Source organism: Mirounga angustirostris, unplaced genomic scaffold (assembly GCF_029215605.1).
Source record: "Mirounga angustirostris isolate CCGP_5_RB_7025 unplaced genomic scaffold, mMirAng1.0.hap1 SCAF_5, whole genome shotgun sequence".
In the NCBI taxonomy this organism is placed as follows: domain Eukaryota; kingdom Metazoa; phylum Chordata; class Mammalia; order Carnivora; family Phocidae; genus Mirounga; species Mirounga angustirostris.
Window position 1 is genome coordinate 70,006,280 of NW_026991713.1, and position 21,393 is coordinate 70,027,672.

The following is a 21,393-nucleotide window of genomic DNA, read 5'->3' on the forward strand; positions in this document are numbered from 1 at the left end:
TTTGCCTTCAGCTCAGGTCATGATCTCAGGGTCTTGGGATCGAGCCCTGTTTGGGGTCCCTGCTGAGGGGGAACCTGCTTCTCCCTTTCCCTCTGCCCCTCCCTCCCATTCTGTGCCTTCTCCCTCTCTCCCTCTCTCAGATAAATAAATGAAAGCTTTAAAAAAAAGTTCTTTCATGTTTCTTATCTCTCAAATTGTGGGGTCAGTGGAAGAATCAGGCTATTTAGATTCTCTGTGCATTCTGAATAGAGGAGTATGTTGTATGGTTTACCAGTTTTATGTTGATGAGTTTTATGTCATTGTAGTTTGTGGGCACTGGAGTCAAACTGTCTTTATGTTTAACCTTGCCACCTATGCATTTATTTAACCACTAGCTGGTTAACTTTAAATGTCAATTCTCTCAACTGAAAAATAGATAATAAATGGACTTATGTAGGTTGTCAGTTTAAAGGAGATCCTTTTAAAATACTTAGTACATCTCTTCAACAAATGGTGCTGGGAAAACTGGGCCACTTTCTTACAGTATACACAAAAATAAACTCAAAATAGATTAAAGATCTAAATGGGAGACCTGAAACCATAAAAATCCTAGAAGAGAGCACAGGCAGTAATTTCTAACATCAGCTGTAGCAACATTTTTCTAGATAAGTTTCTTGAGGCAAGGAAGACAAAAGCAAATATAAAATAAACTGTTGGGACTACATCAAAATAAAAACCTTCAGCACAGCAAAGGAAACCATCACCAAAACTAAAAGACAATCTACTGAATGGGAGAAGGTATTTGCAAATGACATACATAATAAAGGGTTAGTATCCAAAATATATAAAGAGCTTATACAACTCAACACCGAAAAAACAAATAATTCAAATAAAAAATGGGCAGAAGACATCTGCAGATATTATTCCAAAGAAGACCTCCAGATGGCCAACACACACACGAAAAGATGCTCAACATCACTCATTCTAAGGGAAATACAAATCAAAACTACAAAGATACCACTTCATGCCTGCCAGAATGGCTAAAATCAAAAACACAAGAAACAACAAGTGTTGGTGAGGATGTGGAAAAAAAGGAACCTTTATCATCCAGTGTTGGTGGAAAAAAAAACTGGTGCAGCCGCTATGGAAAACAGTATGAGGTTCCTCAAAAAAATTAAAAATAGAATTACAGTGTGATACAGTAACTCCACTATTGGGTATTTTCCCAAAGAATACAAAAACACTAATTGAAAAAGATATATGAACCCTTATGTTTATTGCAGCGTTATTTACAATAGCCATAAAATTATGGAAGCAAGCAACCCAAGTGTCCATTGATAATGGATAAAGAAGATGTGTGTGTATGTATATATATATATACATACACACGCATATACATACACACAATGGAATATAACTCAACCATAAAAAGGAATGAAATCTTGCCGTTTGCAATAACATGGGTGATCTAGAGAATATAATGCTAAGTGAAATAATTCAGAGAAAGACAAGTACCATGTGATTTCATTCTATATGGAATTTAAGAAACAAAACAAATGAACAAAGAAAAAAGACAAACCAAGAGACAGACTCTTGACTATAGAGAACAGACTGATGATTACCAGAGGGGTGGTGGGAGGGGAGATAATGTGGAATAGGTGATGGGGATTAAAGAGCACACTTATGATGAGCACTGAGTAATGTATGGAATTGTTGAATCACTATATTGAATGCTTGAAACTAACATAACATTGTATGATAATTATATTGGAATTAAAAATAAAAATAAAATGCTCGGGGTGCCTGGGTGGCTCAGTCGGTTAAGCGACTGCCTTCGGCTCAGGTCATGATCCTGGAGTCCCGGGATCGAGTCCCGCATCGGGCTCCCTGCTCGGCAGGGAGTCTGCTTCTCCCTCTGACCCTCCTCCCTCTCCTGCTTTCTGTCTCTCATTCTCTCTCTCTCAAATAAATAAATAAAATCTTTAAAAAAAAAAATAAAATGCTTAGTGCAGAGCATGGCACATAGTAAGCACTTAAATGTTAGCTAAATACAGTGACTTCTGAAATACCCATATAGACGTGCTGTTTATCCCTTTGCATCTGGTTGGGGCTATATTAAACATTAAGGAATATTATGTCTTTTATGATATGAGAAAATATGTTTGTATATGTGTATGTATGCATATATATTTGTCAGATGTTTTTCTTATGGCGTCTGGTAGACCAGACTTCACACCATTATTTATTACTCCTTTTTGTGTGTCTTATTTAAATTTTGGCCTCATTTAGAGTTGTTTCCTTGATTCATCTTTGGTGTGTGCAGCAGAACTGCTTGCAGCCATGGCGCCCATGCCTCGACATTTCAATCTTAGGACTGTTTGTACCCATTGTTCTTTTTACTGTAGATCTAGTAAACTTAGGTTTTTTGTTGTTGTTTTTAGCCTTCTCATTTTCTGAACCTTTTTGAAATCTTGATTTCATTTCAATTTTGTCTCCCACAGTTGAATGCTTTAACAAGGCTAGTGTAACCTGTGCTCTTGCTTAACAGTGAACATTTCTTCAGCTACCTAATTTGTTAATATAGCTTAAGTTTTAAAATTTCACGTACCATAAAGTTGTACTAAATAAAACAGGCATAATACCATGAGTTCCTCTTATTCTGATTGTTAGCTTATGCACAGTAATATTATACCAGAAGATGGTGCTATAAGATTACCTGCTAAGGAATAATACGACTTCTCAGTAACTCTTCATTTGAAATTCATAGAATTATGAGAAGCTTACTATTGCAAAGAACCTTAGAGATAATTTAGTAAATACCATTTTTTTCAAACATTTCAAAATTACAACTCTCCAGTTCAAATCTATGATTGTCTTTTACTTATTTAAATGTCACTCCTAAATACTTTCAACGTCCCCCCCCCCCCGCTTTTTTTGGTCATGGCATGTTCTAAAATCAACTAGAACTGTAGATACAGGAGTTGAAATCATTTCTAAACTTTCAAACTTTGTTTTCTTTTTTCTTTTTTTTTAAAGATTTTATTTATTTGACAGAGATAGCGAGAGCAGGAACACAAGCAGGGGGAGTGGGAGAGGGAGAAGCAGGGTTCCTGCTGAGCAGGGAGCCCGATGTGGGGCTCGATGTGGGGCTCGATCCCAGGACCCTGGGATCATGACCTGAGCTGAAGGCAGACGCTTAAAGACTGAGCCACCCAGGCGCCCCTCAAACTTTGTTTTCATCTGTGTGTAATAGACTTAATGAAGAAGACTATGAGACGCATGATTATACATTAATTACATTAATACATTAATTCAGTAGGTGCAGTTTACTTCAACCTACCATCCCTGTGTTGCCCAGTGGGAACAACACAGATTTGCTTTGTTTACTGTATTTATGATTGCTAATGTTTCTATAAAATTTATTTTTGTTTCCTTTTTTCATATGTTTGTTTTTCCTGGTTGTTTTCCAGACTGTATCTGTAGCAAACATTGCCTTGTTTTTTCCTACTAATTCTACAGTTTCTGGCTCTAGTGATTACTTATACTAACTTTCTAAACTGTTCCCTACACATCTGTGAATGTTGCTCCATGGTACTTACTGCATGAAAAGCTGTAAGACTACCCATTTAAGATAATGGCCATATTTTAAATTCTTAATTTGCTTTGCTGTCACCCAGTCCCTACCATTCATGACTGTTCATTTCCAAACTAATGTATTATATGCATTAAAAATTAAAATAGTAAAAATTCTGCTTTTTTGTTGTTTCTCATTATGCTTGGTAGATAATGATAAAGTGGTTAAGCTATTGCTTTGTATTTTGTGTTACGATTATATTTGCAGTATTGAATCCCTATTAGGGTATTTCTTAGCCTTTTTCTATTAGGGAAAACCAAAGAATATAAATAAGGCATCTTTAAAAAAATTTGTTTTTTGTTTTTACTTACTTTTTAAGTATTCTCAATGTGGGGCTCAAACCCACAACCCTGAGATCAAGAGTCACATGCTCTACTAAGCCAGCCAGGTGCCCCCAAATAAGGCATCTTGAGAATCCTTTTCTTGTATATTTGCTGTACTGTGTTCACATCCTGCCATATATTAATTTGTAAAGTAATCTTTGTCTGTTTTCTCCACCTACTGAGGGCAGGATGTGTGTTTTGTACAACTTTGTATTGGGAATATTTAGAATGGGGTATGAGGGGCGCCTGGGTGGCTCAGTTGTTAAGCGTCTGCCTTCGGCTCAGATCATGATCCCAGGATCCTGGGATCGAGCCCTGCATCTGACTCCCTGCTCAATGGGAGGCCTGCTTCTCCCTCTCCCACTTGCCTCTGATTGTGTTCCCTCTCTTGCTGTCTGTCTCTCTGTCAAATAAATAAAATCTTTAAAAAAAAAATAGAATGGGTTATGACATAAAGTAGCAACTTAATAGGTAATTCCTGACAGAGGATAGATGAAAGTTTTAGAAACTGGGCCATTAGTGAGTTATTAAAAAATATTGGAAAGAGAACATTTCCACATCCATGAAGTAGACATGATGGTTATTTTTACATATTTGTAAAATGTATGTGATGGAGAACTTTTATTCATATATATATATATATATATATATATATATATATATATATATATATATATATATATATATATATATATCTTACGAGAACAGAGTATCTGAACATCTTACTAACAAGGGTAGAACTCTTTTCAGAGATTAGTGCAGTAACTGATCTTTGGGAATTGATGAGTTCCCAGTTTCTAGCACTGTTGGAATATGCTATGAATAGCCAGCTATCAGTTTTATATTTATATATAAGATAGACTCATAATGGTATTTTCAAAAGCATACATTATTCTGAAATGAGATTAATTGATCTTAATATGTGCACAATTTGGTGGTAGGTTGGCTAAAATTAGTAAATTAGAACTACATTTTTCTTTTTAAAAATTACAAAATGAGGGGCACCTGGCTGACTCAGAGGAGCATGTGACTTTTATTTTTTTTTTTTAGATTTTTAAAATTTATTTATTTGAGAGAGTGAGAATGAGAGAGAGCACATGAGGGGGGGAGGGTCAGAGGGAGAAGCAGACTCCCTGCTGAGCAGGGAGCCCGATGTGGGACTCGATCCCGGGACTCCAGGATCATGACCTGAGCCGAAGGCAGTCGCTTAACCAACTGAGCCACCCAGGCGCCCCATGTGACTCTTGATATTGGAGTTGTGAGTTCAAGCTCCACGTTGGGTATAGAGATTATTTAAATAAATGAATAAACTTAAAAATTTATAAATTGCAAAATGAAATCAGGCTTATAAAAATTTAAATAATTCATTGTATGTAGAATAAAAAGAAAAGTCTCGCCTTATATACCATTCTTCCCAGTTTCATTTCTTCGCCCAAATGATATTATAAACTTTGCTATATATTTTTCAGACACATTAAAAAATGTGTTTTGAAACAGATGTACATAAGCACTTACATCTTTTTATGCCTTTTATACATCTTCAGTTTGCCTTTTTTACTTACTAAACATATAATTGACTCATTTTTATGTCAGTACATAGTCTATCATATTTTTAATGTGTATATGAGATAGCAGAGAATGGATGATTTGGTTTTATTGTTTGTGTGTACTAGTATGAGCATGTAGTTATATGGCTGGAAATATCTCATATTTTAGCTTATACTTTCCTGACTGTACTACTAGTGTGGAAAATTGTATTTTCATTTAATTTTTGGCCATTTGTTTCCTCCTTTGTGAATGGCTGTTTGTCCATACCCCTTGACCATTTCTCTACTTTAAAATTTTTTTCTATAACCTGAACTCCTTTTATATGTCATGCCTCTTTTTTTTAACCAAATTTTTATTTAAATTGAATTTAGTTAACATATAGTGTATTATTAGTTTCAGGGGTAGAATTTAGTAATTCATCAGTTGCATATAATACCTAGTGCTCACTACATCAAGTGCCCTCCTTAATGCCCATCACCCAGTTACTCCATCCCCCCACCCCCTTCTCCCCTCCCCTCCAGCAACCCTGAGTTTGTTCCCTGTAGTTAAGAGTTTCTTATGGTTTGTCTCCCTCTCTCTTTTTTCTTTTTTCCCCCCTCCCATATCTTCATCTGTTTTGTTTCTTAAATTTCACATACGAGTGAAATCATATGGTATTTGTCTTTCTCTGACTGACTTACTTCGCTAGCATAATACCCTCTAGTTCCATCCAAATTTTTGCACATGGCAAGATCTCATTCTTTTTGATGGCTGAGTAATATTCCTGTGAGAGAGAGAGAGAGAGAGAGAGAGAGAGAGAGAGAGAGAGAGAGTGTGTGTGTGTGTGTATGCCACATCTTCTTTATCCATTCATCTGTCAATGGACATCTGGGCTCTTCCATAGTTTGGCTGTTGTGGACACTGCTGCTATAAACATTGGGGTGCATGTGCCCCTTTGAATCACTTTTTGTATCCTTTAGGTAAATACCTGGTAGTGCAATTGCTGGATCATAGGGTAGTTCTATTTTTAACTTTTTGAGGAACCTCCATATTGTTTTCCAGAGTGGCTGCATCAGTTTGCATTTCCACCAACAGTGTAAGGGGGTTCCCCTTTCTTCACATCCTTGCCAACATCTGTTTTTTTTTTTCCCTAAGACTGCACTGGACCTTGTAATTTGATCTTTCACTGATTTTTTTCTTTGAATAGGTATATTTCTTCATATATATATATATTTATATATTTATATATATTTATTATATTTGAATGGAAAGAATCCAATGAAGATTTGAACATGGCATGGTACAAGGTGTCCACCAGCCCTGTCTATTGAATGTGTTGCTAGTCTTTGTTCTTGTACAATTCAGAGTTTCCTTTTCAGATGCTAACAATATTTAGTTAACATGCTAAATGACTTATTTCGGAGTTGTCCTTTCAATAAAGTATTTTCTTATTTTTTCCTTAAGTAAGACTTCTTTCAGTCATTTTCCAGATTGTTTTGGGGGAATTTCTGATTATTTTATAATTACTGTGTTTACTGTGTTCTGAAAACTTCACACAAGGGTAATACAGTTATAGCAGATAATATTTAGTTTAAATATATAGCTTTTTCCCGTAGGAATTCTGGCTTTTCTTTCTCTTTCTTAAAGGATAGATTGTTTTTATTATATATCCTAGAATAGCTTATCACAATGTCTTTCAAACTGTGTATGGAGGATCAATTTTGTTTTTTAAATGTACAATTTTTCATGAGCCAATACTTTTGTAAAAATGATGTAAGTTACTAGAAAAGTATTAGATTAAATAGACCTAAAATTCTTTTGAGTTGCTATAAAGGTTTCTGAATGTTACTCTTAATTTCTGTACTTAATATTGTGAAGGACTTTAAAAATTCACTGTTGTGCACACTGAAAACTGTACTTTGAGGAATATTGGGCTAAGTCTGAAGAGTTTAAGAGTCAAATGAATTGAAAAGGCTTAGTATTCAGCTCCACTGCTTCTCACCCACATTTACAAGATCTAGAGCTCTCTTTCAACTCTGTTGTTTCCTTGGGTATTTGACTTTGTGTTTTTTAAAATAATGAGCTGTGAGCAACTTTATAGAAGCTGAAAAGGCACCTGATGAAATTCACTGTTTTTGATTTACCAGTTTCAGATTGATCTCTTTGAAATGTCAATTATAAAAGATTAACAAATCAGTCTAAGAGTGATAGTGATCCTGGTAACAATAATAGCTAACACTGAGATGTGTCATGTGCCAAGTACTCTCTAAGTACTTTTTATTTATATGTTAACGGGTTGAACCCATAATAACTGATATAGACCTAGGTACTATGTCTAGGCATATGACATAGGTACTGAAACTATCTGCATTTTAGGATGAGGACACAGTCATCGTACTTTAAACTATCACCTACTTTCTCTTTCCCAATCTTTCCTGACTTACTAGTTTTATCACTTCTACATTGTAGCTTCAGATACCTTCTTTTATTATCTTTACTATTCCCAAATGGACAACCCTACTCACATTTAGGTTCACGTTAGTCACTTGGTTTTATAACAGAAGAAGTTTGCATTTCTTCTTGGTGCTCTGTGATGCTAAGGGAAGAATGGGGAACTGTCATTGTGCTGCCATATTAAACATGGAAGCCTGAGGATCTTCTTTATGTATTTACCAACAGAATGACATGACAACTGTACGGCTGCGATGGGGAGATATACTTATGCCATTGCTTAAAAAATACAAACTTAACATCACATGGGGGGATCAAGATCTATTGAATATCATCTTTTTTCATAATCCAGGTAATCATTTAAATTCCTTTTATTCTTTGCATTTGTAAAAAAAAAATCATAGATAATATTTAGTCAAAAATGAAGAAATGCAATTATTTGATTTTAGCTTATATTAATGATTATCACTATGTTTAAGACAGAGTAAAACTTTTTTTTTGAACTTTTCTTAATACTGTTTTTGTAGGAAAGGATCTAAATGCCAAACATTTTTCACTGTTTTAAATCTGCTCCTATAAGAGCTGTGTTTTTAAACTAAAATCTTTGCAGAATGTTAATTCTATGGAATTGGGATTATTTGCTTCATTGTTTTATTTTTCTTCACATAGAAAGCCTTTTTGTTTTTCCGTGTCAATGGAATTATCGACCAGATCATTGTATATATGGAAGCAATTGCCAGGAAGCAGAAGAAGAAGGAATCTTTATTCTTCATGGGAACAGAGGTGTTTACCATGATGATAAGCAACCAGCATTTAGAGCCATTTATGAAGCACTGAGAAATGTAAGAATGTGTTGTTTTTTTTTAAACTTTCTGTGTTGAAATTCTTACAAACTTAGAGAATTTGCAAGAATATACAAAGAATTTCCATATCCTTTACTCATGTTCATTAGTTATTAACATTTTACCTTATTTGCTTTACCATTGGTTCTCTTTCAGTATAGACAGGTTTTGTTCTGAACCATCTGAATGTAAGTTGCACACCTCATGTTCTTTTACTCCTTAAAGATTTTAATGTGTTTTCACTATGAACAGGGACATTCTCTTATTAACCACAGTACAGGTATCAAACTCAGGAAATTTCATATTGGTACAGTACTTTCATGTGTATTCTCTTTCGATATAGAACAGTTTCTCAGTTTTTGTCTTTTATGACATTGGCGTTTTTGGAGAATAGAGCCTCTTTACCTTTTTTTCTTATTAGAATGTTCTTCATATTGCCTTGTCTGATGTTTCCTTATGATTAGGTTCAGCGTATGCCCTGCTGGTCAAAGTACTGTGTAAGCAGTGTGAGCTTCTCAGGGTATCTCATTCACAGTCACCTTTGTCTACCTGCCTTTCGTTGGCGATGCTTCTTCTGATCACTCACTCAAAATGTTGTTCAGTTTCTCCACTGTGTAGTTGTTTTTCCTCTTGTAAGCAGTCTGTGGGGAGACTCTTTAAAATCATGTAAATACCTTCTCATCAAAATTTCTATGCTACATTTAGCATCCATTGTTGGTTCTTGTTTTGTTTTGTTTTTTTTTTTAAAGATTTTATTTATTTATTTGAGACAGAGAGAATGAGAGATACAGAGAGCATGAGAGGGAGGAGGGTCAGAGGAAGAAGCAGACTCCCTGCCGAGCAGGGAGCCCGATGCGGGACTCGATCCCGGGACTCCAGGATCATGACCTGAGCCGAAGGCAGTCGCTTAACCAACTGAGCCACCCAGGCGCCCCTGTTGGTTCTTGTTTAAACTAATCTTTATGGTAGTTGCAAATTGAGGATTGTCCAGCCCTAGTTCTCCTTCTCCGTACAACTTTGGCACTCAGCATTCTCCTGTAAGGAAGAACCATCCCCTTTTACCCATTTATTGACCGATACATTATTAGTAAGAAATCATTGATAGGTGTTTTTTTTTCGATGATTTATAATGTATTATTTGTGTTGATGCCTAAGTTGTTTCCAATTTGGCCATTGGAATCCCTTTTGCCAAACTCGTGTGCCCATCTGACATATTCCCTTCATTATTTTGGGTTATTTTGGTTGACTTCAAGTTTCATGCATTGTGGTCTGAAAATACGCGTGGAATGATCTCGATCTTTTTATACTTGTTGAGGGCTGATTTGTGACCCAGTATGTGATCTATTCTGGAGAATGTTCAACGTGCACTCGCAAAGAACACCCATTTATTTAAAAGTCTGTCTTTAACCCAAAGATTTGAGATACTGACCTTATCATATACTAAAGTTCCATTTGTAATTTCTGAATTTTCTCTTTTGTTCCACTGGTTTGTCTAATTGTGCACTAATGCTGCACTGTTTCAGTTATAAAGGCGGTGTACTGTGTTTCAGTATCTGGGGGGTTACTCCCTCTTCAGAGCCTGTTCTCAGTGTTTCCTAGCTATTGCATATTTATTTTTCCACAAATATTAACTCATTTAACTCAAAAAACAAATATTAACTCATTAACTCAAAAACCTGTATTTTTATTGGGAGCGAATCAGTTTCTTATATTAACTTAGGAGCTGCTGATGTTTTGATGGTGTTGAGACATCTTAATCGAGAGCAAGGACTATCTTTCCATTTGTTCTTTCAGGAATGTTTCATAGATTTCTTCATTCAGATTTTGAACATATCTTAAGTTGATGCTTAGGTATTTTATCTTCTTTGTTGCCTTTGTAAATGGGGTTTCCTTTTTTAAGCATCTGCTTTATATTGAGTTTGAGAAAACTATACTGCCCCTTTCCCACCCTTGCCCTAGATATCTTCTTCTTCTTTTTTTTTTTTCTTGTTCTTGCTATCCTCTTTTATGTGATTAAGGTGGGTTGACAGGGAGAGATGACTGTACTGTACATATCTCTAGTTTGAATCATAAACCAGGTCTCCGTGAATATGTTGGGGACCAAAACTTGGGGCAAGTCCAGATGAAGATTGGATCTATGATTTTGCTTAATGAACTATATCTTCCTGTCTATGCAGTTAATTCACTGATACCTGGGAAGAAGTATATGTGACCACTTATCTCTCATGCAGATGTACTCTTTGTTCTGCTAGACTGTGCCTAATCTTATGGGGATGTGAAGACAGAACATAAGTAAATAATAGGAGTGCTAGTTTGGTTTAAGTGTGGGGGTCAGGAGAAGAGCTGATTGCTTCTGTTTTTTAGATTCTTATTCTTTTTATTGCTAATGACTGGTCTAGTACAGCCTCATATATAGGAATGAGGATGAAAATATTTAACTGTAATCCTTTGTGACAGAGACTACTGGAACCATAAGAGGGTATAAGAACTTTGCTTTGAAGGGCCCGAGGAATCCTTGTGCCTCACTCAGAGGAGGCCTTTGAAGTGGGTCTTGAATGAGGAAGAGTTTTCCAGGAGCAGGGTCTATCTGGGCAGAGTACTGCCTGAGAAAAAGGCTCAGGGGTTTTAACACAAAAAAACACTTTTTTCATGAAAAGTCCATGGAGAGAGGTCAGGTGTGGAGCTGTTCAGTTGGAGTGGAGTGCTGGGTGATGGTAGGCAGTGGCTGGGCTGGGATCAGTGTGATGATATGCTGCATCAAGGTGATGATCTGCAATGATAAGGAATTGAAGTTTTTTCCGGGAAATCAGTGTTTCTCAAACTTGGTGGTAGGCAAAGTGCTAATGGCATTGTAGGCTATCATTTTATATGTTATTTGCTAAGTTTCTTCTCCTGTAAACTTGACAGATAAAGTTTCTGTATAATCAGTTTATCATGATATAGCTACACTCACTGAAGAATTCTAAAATTTAGTGTTGATATTCATTTAATGTAGCAAACCTTATATGCCCCCAGAAATCAATTTTGTATATTAATGCTTTATCATGTGTTGTCAAAAGGTGATAAAATGAAGAAAAGTACTTTTGGGGTTCTGAGACTGCAGAATAGAAAAGAAATACATTCTTATAAAAATATGATTTCTTTGTTTCCTTTGAGCATTAAGAAAATCCATTATTAAGGAATTAAATTTCACTAGTTTTATTTGACCTTTTCTTTGATCTTTGGTAAATATATACCTTTAAAAAGCTGAGTAATGGTTTTAAGCTGACTACTTACACTTGATTTAAAAAAATAAATCTTTTAAAATGACTTCAAATACTGAATTGATTATTTGTATTTGTTTTGAATCTGTATTAACTATAGCTGTATCTTCCCATTTTTCAACTTAATGAAGTTAATCAGTCTTTTATGGTGCTCTTGGTTAGGGTTTTTATCTTCCCTTATCTATAATTCAATGAGAAGTGTAATTTTTAAAAGCAGTGTATTCAGACAAGAGTATTTATGCAAGTTTCAGACAGAAGCTTAGTCATTGCCATTGAATGCAATGAACAATATGAATTATAAAGGATATGAACCATCTTTAAAATGTAAATGCATGGCTGTATCTTCCAGCAAATCAGGTTTTACAGTCCATACATATTTGTTAAATATTAGTTGTTGAGTGAATAAAAATATTAAGATTAAAAATTGCAAATGCAAAATGGGAACAAAACATTTTATTGCTCTGTAAGGTATTTTCTGTTTCACGTATTTCATTCTGAATTACATTTCTTGGTCGTTCTGTGTTAACTTTGATTTACTTCACATCCTGCTTATATTTGCCTAACTGTCTTCACAAGGGAGTCGTCCTGAGTGTTTCCCTTCTGTGCTACGGTCATCCACCTTGTCCATGGGGGATACGTTCCAAGCCCCCCAGGGGATGTCTTCAGTACAGATACTACTGAACTCTATATATACTGTGTTTTTTTCCTATACATACATATCTCTGATAAAGTTTAGTTTATAAATTAGACACATAAGAGATTAAGAACAATAATAATGAAGTAGAACAATTATATAACAGTATATTGTAATAAAGACAGAGAAGGAAAAGTGAAAATGAGTCAGGCATAGCATACAGTGTGGAAAGTGGAAAAAGGCCTCCAGTCAGGTGAGGCCACATGTGGGCTCTGGGAAGGGGAACACCTAGATGCAAGTTATGTCCTGCACAGCTCTGCAGTGCTACAGATTATGTGAATGGCAGAATGTGCCATGACTTCAGGCTCTATTTATATGGGTGGCAATTTTGGTAATTTATCATCTTTTCCCTGAAAGGTCAAATTAGTTGTGTTATATGGTGGACTAAAAGAGCTCTAATTCACAGGGCACTGTTTTTATTTTAGAAAAATCTTCTTCAAAATACTTAGGGAAGAAAAAAAAATTTTTTTTAATTACTCATTTACTTAAGTAATCTCTACACCGAACATGGGGCTTGAACTCATGACCCCGAGAACAGGAGTCGCATGCTTCTTACTGAGCCAGCCAGGCGCCCCATGAAAAAAAAATTTTTTAACCACCAACACTGGGATTTAAATAACATGAAAATGAATGAATTGAATATCAGGTACTTCATATTTCTGGGAATTAACTTTTAAACACCTTTGTAATGTTATTTTCCTTTAAAAAAATTTTTTTTTTAATTTTTCATTATGTTCAGTTAGCCAACATATAGTACATCATAAGTTTTTGTTGTAGTGTTCAGCGATTCATGAGTTTGCATATAACACCCAGTGCTCATCCCAACACGTGCCCTCCTTAATACCCATCACCCGGTCACCCATGCTGTCATTTTATTTTCATTGCTTAGAAAAACGTCATAGTTTGGTCTTCCTGTTATTATTAGCCTCTCAACCACAGTCGTCCAAGGATGTTTTTTGTATGCATTGAGATGTAACTTGACAGTGTTACTTGATAAAGGTGATAAACCTTGATAAAGGCTGCTCTTTTTCAACATGGCTGCTTTTCTTAACCCCAAATAAATTTTAGGTATATCCATATACAGCACTTTAAAACAAGCAAACAAACAAAAGACCAATCCAGCTTTTATTAGTTTCTCCTAGTTAGTTACATGCCAGTTAGTACTATTTCCATTACATTCTTCCTAGTTAAGCATCCTCTCCTCTTTTCATTTTTAATCTTCTAAACAGTGTTTATCTTCAGTGCACGTGACTGGGTTTAAAAATCATCCCAAGAATGATGGTTTTATGCAGTTAATGCTCATGGTTTTCTTTCTGAAGAGTTACCAAGGTTCAGCGTCTCTTTACATCTCTACATTGATAAAAGCCATGTTACAAATTATCCTTTAAGTTCATCCTGTTCTTCAAAGATTGACTGTGGCTTTCCATAGACTCATTAATTGCGATTCAAGTGGCACTTGCTTTCCTCTCCCTCAGTGTCATGGTAGTGAACCTTGGGGATCGCCGTAGGTCATTTAAGCCCTCTGAGATGTCAGGTTCTGCATTTCCTTCAGGAGCTTGCATTTTTCACTGACTCTAAACTTCCACATAAAATATTCCATTTTTAAGCCCCATCTATCTTTCTAATTGAAAATATGACTAGTTGCAAATGCCAAATCAAAAAATATAGCTGGTTATAAACACTAAAATCACAAGTTATAATAACTGCTACTACAGTATTTTTCAAAATGTATTCCTTGGGATATTGTATATTTTACAGTAAAAAAGGACTCTGGTCAAAATATATTTTGGAACTGGTGGGCCAAACAACATTCAACACATGTATTTTTCATTTTACTGTTTATAGCTTTTCATGTGCTGGTGTGAGTTCCCATGAAGAGTGCATGATGTGGAGCAGCTCCCAAATGCATTTACCCATGGGGCTGCTTTGTATAGTTAGGGCTCTTTGGGAAACCCTGAACTGTGCTGTCATTTTGCATTCATTCCTCCCACGGCATGCCTCTCTCTCAATTCTTTGTAGTCTAGCCTCAACACTATTATCAGAGTGAGTTTTGTCTTTCCTTAGTGTCTCTGGGAAACTTCAGAACTGTCTTCAGAACTTTTGGTCATCATCTCACACCAGTCGCTGTCTCTGGGCCTTCTCTGCTCTTGCACCTGTTCTTGTCTTGGCTTGAAATGCCGTGCCTCCATTACCTCTTCTCTGAAAAACTTTCCCTGATGCCCTCAGTGATTTACTGTGACTAATGTGAGATCATATATCCATTTAATTCATTGAAAATATTTGTTCAGCATATGTACTTTTTGTGAGACTTAAGTGGAAGTTATCAATATTAAATTGAGGAAGTTTAGAGCATAATTGAATTTTCATATATATATCTTTGTCTTTTTATTTTCTTTCTCTAGTGTTCTTTTAAAGATGACAACATCCGTTCCTTATTAAAACCTTTAGAACTGGAACTACAAAAGACAGTCCATACGTACTGTGGAAAAATTTACAAAATATTTATCAAACAGCTAACAAAAAGCATACAAGATCGTTATGATAGACCACCAAAGGAAAGGTGATCCTTGGTGACCGTTGAATCAAATGAATTAAAACAACAAAATATCAGAGGACATGTGTGAAGAAATGGTCTTGGATGAAGTGTTCAGGAAGGAATTATTCATCTTCAGAATAATTGTTTCTCCTGAAGAAGTTAAATGAGTATATATATTCATGTAATGAAGAATAAATTAAAGTCTTGAACTCCAGCAAGAAGACATTTTTGATACCTGATGTTTTGTAATGTTATTTGCTGTCAATACAGTATTGATGAAAATATTATTGAATGGTTTGTAGCCTACAGACTTTGGTTGACTCTTCTCAAGTGAGTAGGGACAGTAGGGGTGTATGGATGGAGAAAATGTACCTCATACACAGTGAAAACATTCAAACTGTGAGTATAGCAATAATTTTATGTCAGCACTAACCTCACTTTATATGTGTGACAGAAAGTTTACAGGAACAGAACAGGTTCTGTTTCTAAAGCAATGTGATATAACCGATGTAACCATTGACAATCGATGTGTGCCTTTATACATTTCATCTCTGTTTTAAAATATTCCTGTGACAATCATGTTTAAAATTAGATTATAAGTAAGCTGCATGTTTAAAATTGAGCTATATAAGAAAGTGGGAAAACCATAAAAATGTTGGAGTTTTAGTCTGTGTGTGTTTGTGAAGTGTAGTATTTTCATTTGTGTATGTTAACCTGTGTTGCCAAAACTCAAATCTGAGATTGTTAAGATATTTTTGGAAATTTTCATCACTTTAAATGAAAATTTTCAGCTTTACTGGGCATTCTGGAAGCAAAAAGTAGCTGATCATAAAGTGAGAACCTAACTAGTATACTTACGTGATTGTGGAAAATGTGATGGACCAAAAGGCATAAGCTATATATTTCCTGTGAACAGTCATTTTAGTTACAATGAAGCAGAAAAAAGTGGTCGATTTAAACTTTTTTCTTCTACCTCAGAATGGCTTTACAAGATATTTTGAAGAAGCAAATGTAGAGAGCCTTACTTTAAGTCAGTTAGACAACGTTCATGGATGATTTGGATTAAGAAGATTGTTTTATCTGAGTATAGAAAAAGTAGTTTTGATTGGGTTAATATGCATATCTTCCTTTTTTGAACATCACTTAAGACTTTTTTTTAATCTCGAAGATAAGAAAAATATTACTTCTCTTAGTGTTCTTGACTGCTCTCTAACATGACTATAGATTCTGAGTACTTAGCATGTACTGTGCTGTGGCATATATCTCATCTTATTAGGTGCTACGTGGTTATTCTCCTTTTTCCTTTTTTGATATCTTAATGCTTAAGTAGAGAAGGAAAAATCATGAAGGAAAAAAAAAAAACTTATGTGAAAAAAGTGGTGATCGGCTTTATAAAGATAGAGTGTCCTCTGTGGAGACATGGCATATGCAGAAAGACATGGTCAGTGCAGTTGTCCCCTGTCTTTTGCAGTTCAGTCAGGGCAGACTGAGAGAGGAAGGTGTAAAAAAAGGCAAATTAGAAGTTGATAACCAGCCCAGCACTCTTTGAACAGATGCGTTTAGAGAACACAATCTGTATGTCCTTGGCAGAATGCCATGGTGAATATAAGCACTTGTGAACTGTGCTGATAATTGAGTTTACTGAGTAGAGAATTAGAATCCTAGGATTTTGAAGTTTGGAGGGTATATAGAAGATCATTTCTAATGGTCCCCGAAAGAACTTTGCCTGTCTAGATTAGACTCTCGTGGGGAGCTTGTTGAGCATGGATCCCCGGGCTTCCCCTTAGACTTCTTGGACACTGTGTCTAGGGTAGGGGCTGCAAATGTTTTTTTAATGAAGAGATTTTAAAACTACATAAAAGTAGAGAGAACAGTACAGTGGTACTCATCGCCCAGATTAAATATTAAATATCTTACCATATTTGTGTCATGTATTCCTTTTCCCTTCGCTGAAATATCTTAAAGAAAATGCCGGATAGCCTGTTATTTCACTGCTATGAGTGCTTTGGTAACTACAATGACATCATACCTCCTCTGACTTCATTTACTATCCATTCCTAAGCAAATTTCCTTAATTGTCTCCAGTGTTAGAGTGCAAAAATAAGTCATCTTATGATTCTATTTTTAATAAGCATCTCAGATGATTTTGATGTCAGCTAGTTTGGGAAATACTGGGAATCGTTTTGCCAAGTTGAAGTTAGGATACCATAATTCTTGGCACAGTTAGATTATAAATGTGATTCTGAAATATTAGAGGAATTGGGGTTATTGGCAAGATATGAACTTATATTATTAGTAAGTTTCTTAGGTTTAATTTCCTCAGTGAACAGAGAATCTCAGCCCCATTGACTCTAATAAAGTGGGTTGGGGCTATGTAGTGTGTGGTCATAATTTAATCCAGCTGGGCTGTATATCTCTTTTTTCATGTTGTGGCTTATTTACACTGTCACACACTCCACATTGTGGATCAGTTAGAAGGTTTTCATCTGGTTTTATTCAGACCTGACCTAATTGGGCATTTTACCATAAATTGGGATATGGTGAAAACTTTCTACTTAGGGACTATATTTACCTAAAATTTAGGATATCACAGAAAGTCCGTAACAATAGTAAAATGAGTTTTCTGAATTTATCTTTAGATAAGGTAATTTTTTCTATGAGAATGCTTAAGAAATGCAGTTCTCAGCATTAATGAGGTTAAATTTATAGAACAACTTAGAGAATATATTTCTTTTCATAAAACGGTATATCTATGCAGTTATATAAATTACATTATATATTCTTTGAGTCTTTGTATTAGAACAATTCTGACCTCAGAACTATCTCTGGGCTACAGTATTACCAAAGTGGAATGACTTTAAAATGTAGTCATATTTCATTTGTATGAAATAGCCATCTTAAAAGAACTTGGAAATCTTTAGAAAATATATATTGTGATTTACATTTTAAAGCAATACGTAACTTTTTTTTTTCCCCCTGTGAAGAATAGTTCATAATGTATAAGGTAACCCAGTTATCTTTTGGACACTTGAGAACCTGAAATAATATTACCGCTTACTCATTGCTCTTTCATCTCGCCTCCTGTCAGATGTTACTGGTATAATGGCAAAAAACCAGTCTGTGTATTATAGCTGGATTCTTTTCTTGGATGGGGACCTCAGGCATATCCTTTCACCTTCTCTGTGCCTTAGGTTTGTAAACAATCGATATGCTCTTCCAACCTCATGAGTCTCAGAAGTCGTAAGTCAGAAAGTTACATGACTCAACAGAGATAATGGATCTGAATGCATTCTACACGGCTAATACATGCCACACACAAGCATTAGTGTTGAAGTTCTGTTTTGCTTCCTATACAGATCATTCTGTTTCCTTAGGGTGAATGTTTTCTGACATGTATTGTATCTCCAGTAAGAATTTGCTTATATTATGTAAGGAGGAGTTTTTAAGGAAGAGAAAGCAGAGAAGAAAGGAGTGATTATAAATGAATGATCAAAAAAAGGGAAGGAAAAGAGAGAAAGTGAGAAAAGTGAGGAAAGAGAAGGGGATAAAAGTGAGAATGGCAAAAGGCAGAGTAAGAGAAAAGATGGAATGAGAGTGGGAAAATCGAGAAGTGGAGGTGGAGAGAAATGCTGTGGAAACGGTCACTTTTGGAGTTGGAGGCCCCCACCCTGTGCCCCTGGCTGCCTGCCTTCTGTTTTCAGTTTGTGAGGCCCCCCGGGGTCAGGAAGGGTACTGGCTTTCATGCAGGCGGCAGCACAACTGCTTTGGTTTGATTCGTCAGTCCTAGAGTCCTGTTCCAGTCACTCTGCTCACTGATCTAATTTAGTGATAATGATTCAACAGTGTATTTCTTGACTGGATCCCAGTCAGTTGTTGGATTATACAAGACTAACCGCCGGGATTCACAGGGGAGTCCAGGGTGGAGGGGACGGCTCAGTTAGGTTGGAAGGGGCCCCAGGAATCTGTTAAACAACAGTTTTCCAGATGATACTGATAGGAAGCCAGATTTGGGAATCACTGCCCCCCCCCCCCGAATGGCAGTAGATCACATCTGTTGATTCCTTAGTAGGCATACTTTCAGTGGAACAGTTATAAATGGATTCAAGAGATGAGACAGGAGAAACACATTGAAGGGAAAAGCCTGAAAAGATACTTTTCAGAAGTTTGTATTGTAAGTAATAAATACCTTAATAGTAATCAGAACCTCTTTGAAGTGTTTTAGAAAGATCATGGATCTGTTTTTTTTTTTTTTTTTTAAATACCTTTTTGGTTCCTTAGAGTAAATAGAGAAGGATAGTAGTGGTGCAATATGTCAGGTATGGGGCCAATTATCCATTTATTAAATGTACTTTCAAGTGTCTTAAAACAACAGTTGCCTTATTGCATTTTAATATTTAATAAAAGTAGATTAATGATTTGTACTGTAACAGTTATCCTTTTTGCATTGCCAAAGCAACCCTTTTTTGCCTCTTAAAGTCTGGCTAAGTTGTTCCAGTGTTTGCTGTTCCCTAATTCACTGAACAGAAAACCAGGTTTCTAAAATCAAGTTATATAAACTTAAGTCTAAGAGGTGGCACAGGAATGTTCTGGTTTTTTTTTTTTTTTTTAAACTAAAAATGAATATGATGTTAATTCAAATGTCTAGGAATTAGAGAACCATGAAAAGAATATGGAATAGCATGTTGGACTAGGCAATTTAAAATTGATTAAAATAAATGTCAAATTTACTTTTAAATGGAAAACAATGTATTGTCACCTCATTTCTACCAATAATTCCAAATGTCTAACGGGATTATTTCTTTAGAATTTACATAAACTCGGTTTTTAAACAAAAAAGTGCCTTTCAAAAAATGGGGAAAAAAAAGAAAGGAAAATTTCTCTTAACTACCAATACTGTGAATGCTATTTGGAGGGTCTGTGGTCAGGCATTTTAATATCAAACTTAAGAACTGATGTGGAGCCTTTGCTTATGTTTGGTTTATACATACAATCTGAATTTGTGAGCATATTCACACACATAATACCATAGCAACTCCTTGTAAAACATGAAGAGAACGCAACAGTGTTATATTCCATTTAAAAAGTAAATTGACTTTGACTGTGATGGCAAATAGCTGTTTTCAACTTTGTATAAAATCTCTTCAGGGAATATTGGAATGTTATGCAAAAATACAATTCAGGGCTTGTTGTATACCCACAGAGTATGTCATCCATTCAACACTTAGCAGAACCCACATGCATAATATGCATTGTCATCAGTATTTGAGAGCTGGACCATTGGTTTTTGATGGATGTTATAACAAAAGATCTGTGAAGGAGATCGTGGTTTGTACCTCTTCCCAAAGTAAAAAACTGGAAAAGTTGCAAGTGTTTCAGTTTTTCACAGGCATTTTGCATAAATATATTAATATTTTCAGTAGTAATGGTTCTAAAGCTGCAGGAAGGCATGTTGGTATACTGTGACATGTAGAAATTACTACCTTTAAACTGCTTTTTACCTTAAAATATTATGATTTTAGGATAATTTGGATATCTTCCTCCAAGTATTTTGTGTATCTTAAAATTTATTAAAGGGGAATAAGATTCTAGATTTGGGTGTAACCTGAGAATAATGGAAATTGCTTTGTTCTGTATTGGGGGAGTTCAAGTCACCTTTTTCTTGAGAAACTGTATTGCTGTTGCTAAATAAATATGTACTCCATAAATGTTTAATTTCTTCAAATGGCGTGTCTGAATTATTCTAGCAATCAAAAACAATTTTGGAATCTTTAGGGTTGGGATCCTTGATAACCAGGAGCCTAGGCAGTGGGCAGTTTCTGGAGTGGCTATTTCTGCAGCTGAACAATGTCATCAGGAAGTTAAGTACTGTCTGTTTTTCCATTACCATTCTCACCACGTGAGCTTGGTCTCACCACATGGCCCCAGAGTGACCACTAACATCCAGATTGCAATCACAACCAGAGGCAGAAATATGTCTTTTTTGTAAGAGGAAGGTTCTACTTGCTCTCATAGCCATAATAGTATCTGTGTCTAAAACAGTCACTTCCCAAAGGCAATAAAACTAACAGTTTACCCATGAAGATTTGCCCCAAACTTAAAGATGGCTTCTCCTTGAAGAATGGCTGCTCAGAGGAAAGGGAACAG

The 21,393-nt window shown here is 35.5% G+C and overlaps 1 protein-coding gene across 3 annotated transcripts in view; it reads left to right on the top strand.

The window, feature by feature from the left end:
• Nucleotides 1-20,961, top strand: part of GXYLT1 (glucoside xylosyltransferase 1) — a 47,227-nt gene extending 26,266 nt beyond the window's left edge. For all 3 annotated transcript variants that reach the window (XM_045873620.3, XM_045873618.3, XM_045873619.3), the window contains 3 exons: nucleotides 8,143-8,266; nucleotides 8,584-8,756; nucleotides 15,116-20,961. In XM_045873620.3, the coding sequence (XP_045729576.1) occupies nucleotides 8,143-8,266; nucleotides 8,584-8,756; nucleotides 15,116-15,277 (459 nt within the window). In that variant the 3' untranslated portion in view covers nucleotides 15,278-20,961. The remainder of the gene's footprint in view (nucleotides 1-8,142; nucleotides 8,267-8,583; nucleotides 8,757-15,115) is intronic.
• The last annotated feature ends 432 nt before the right edge of the window (nucleotides 20,962-21,393 follow it).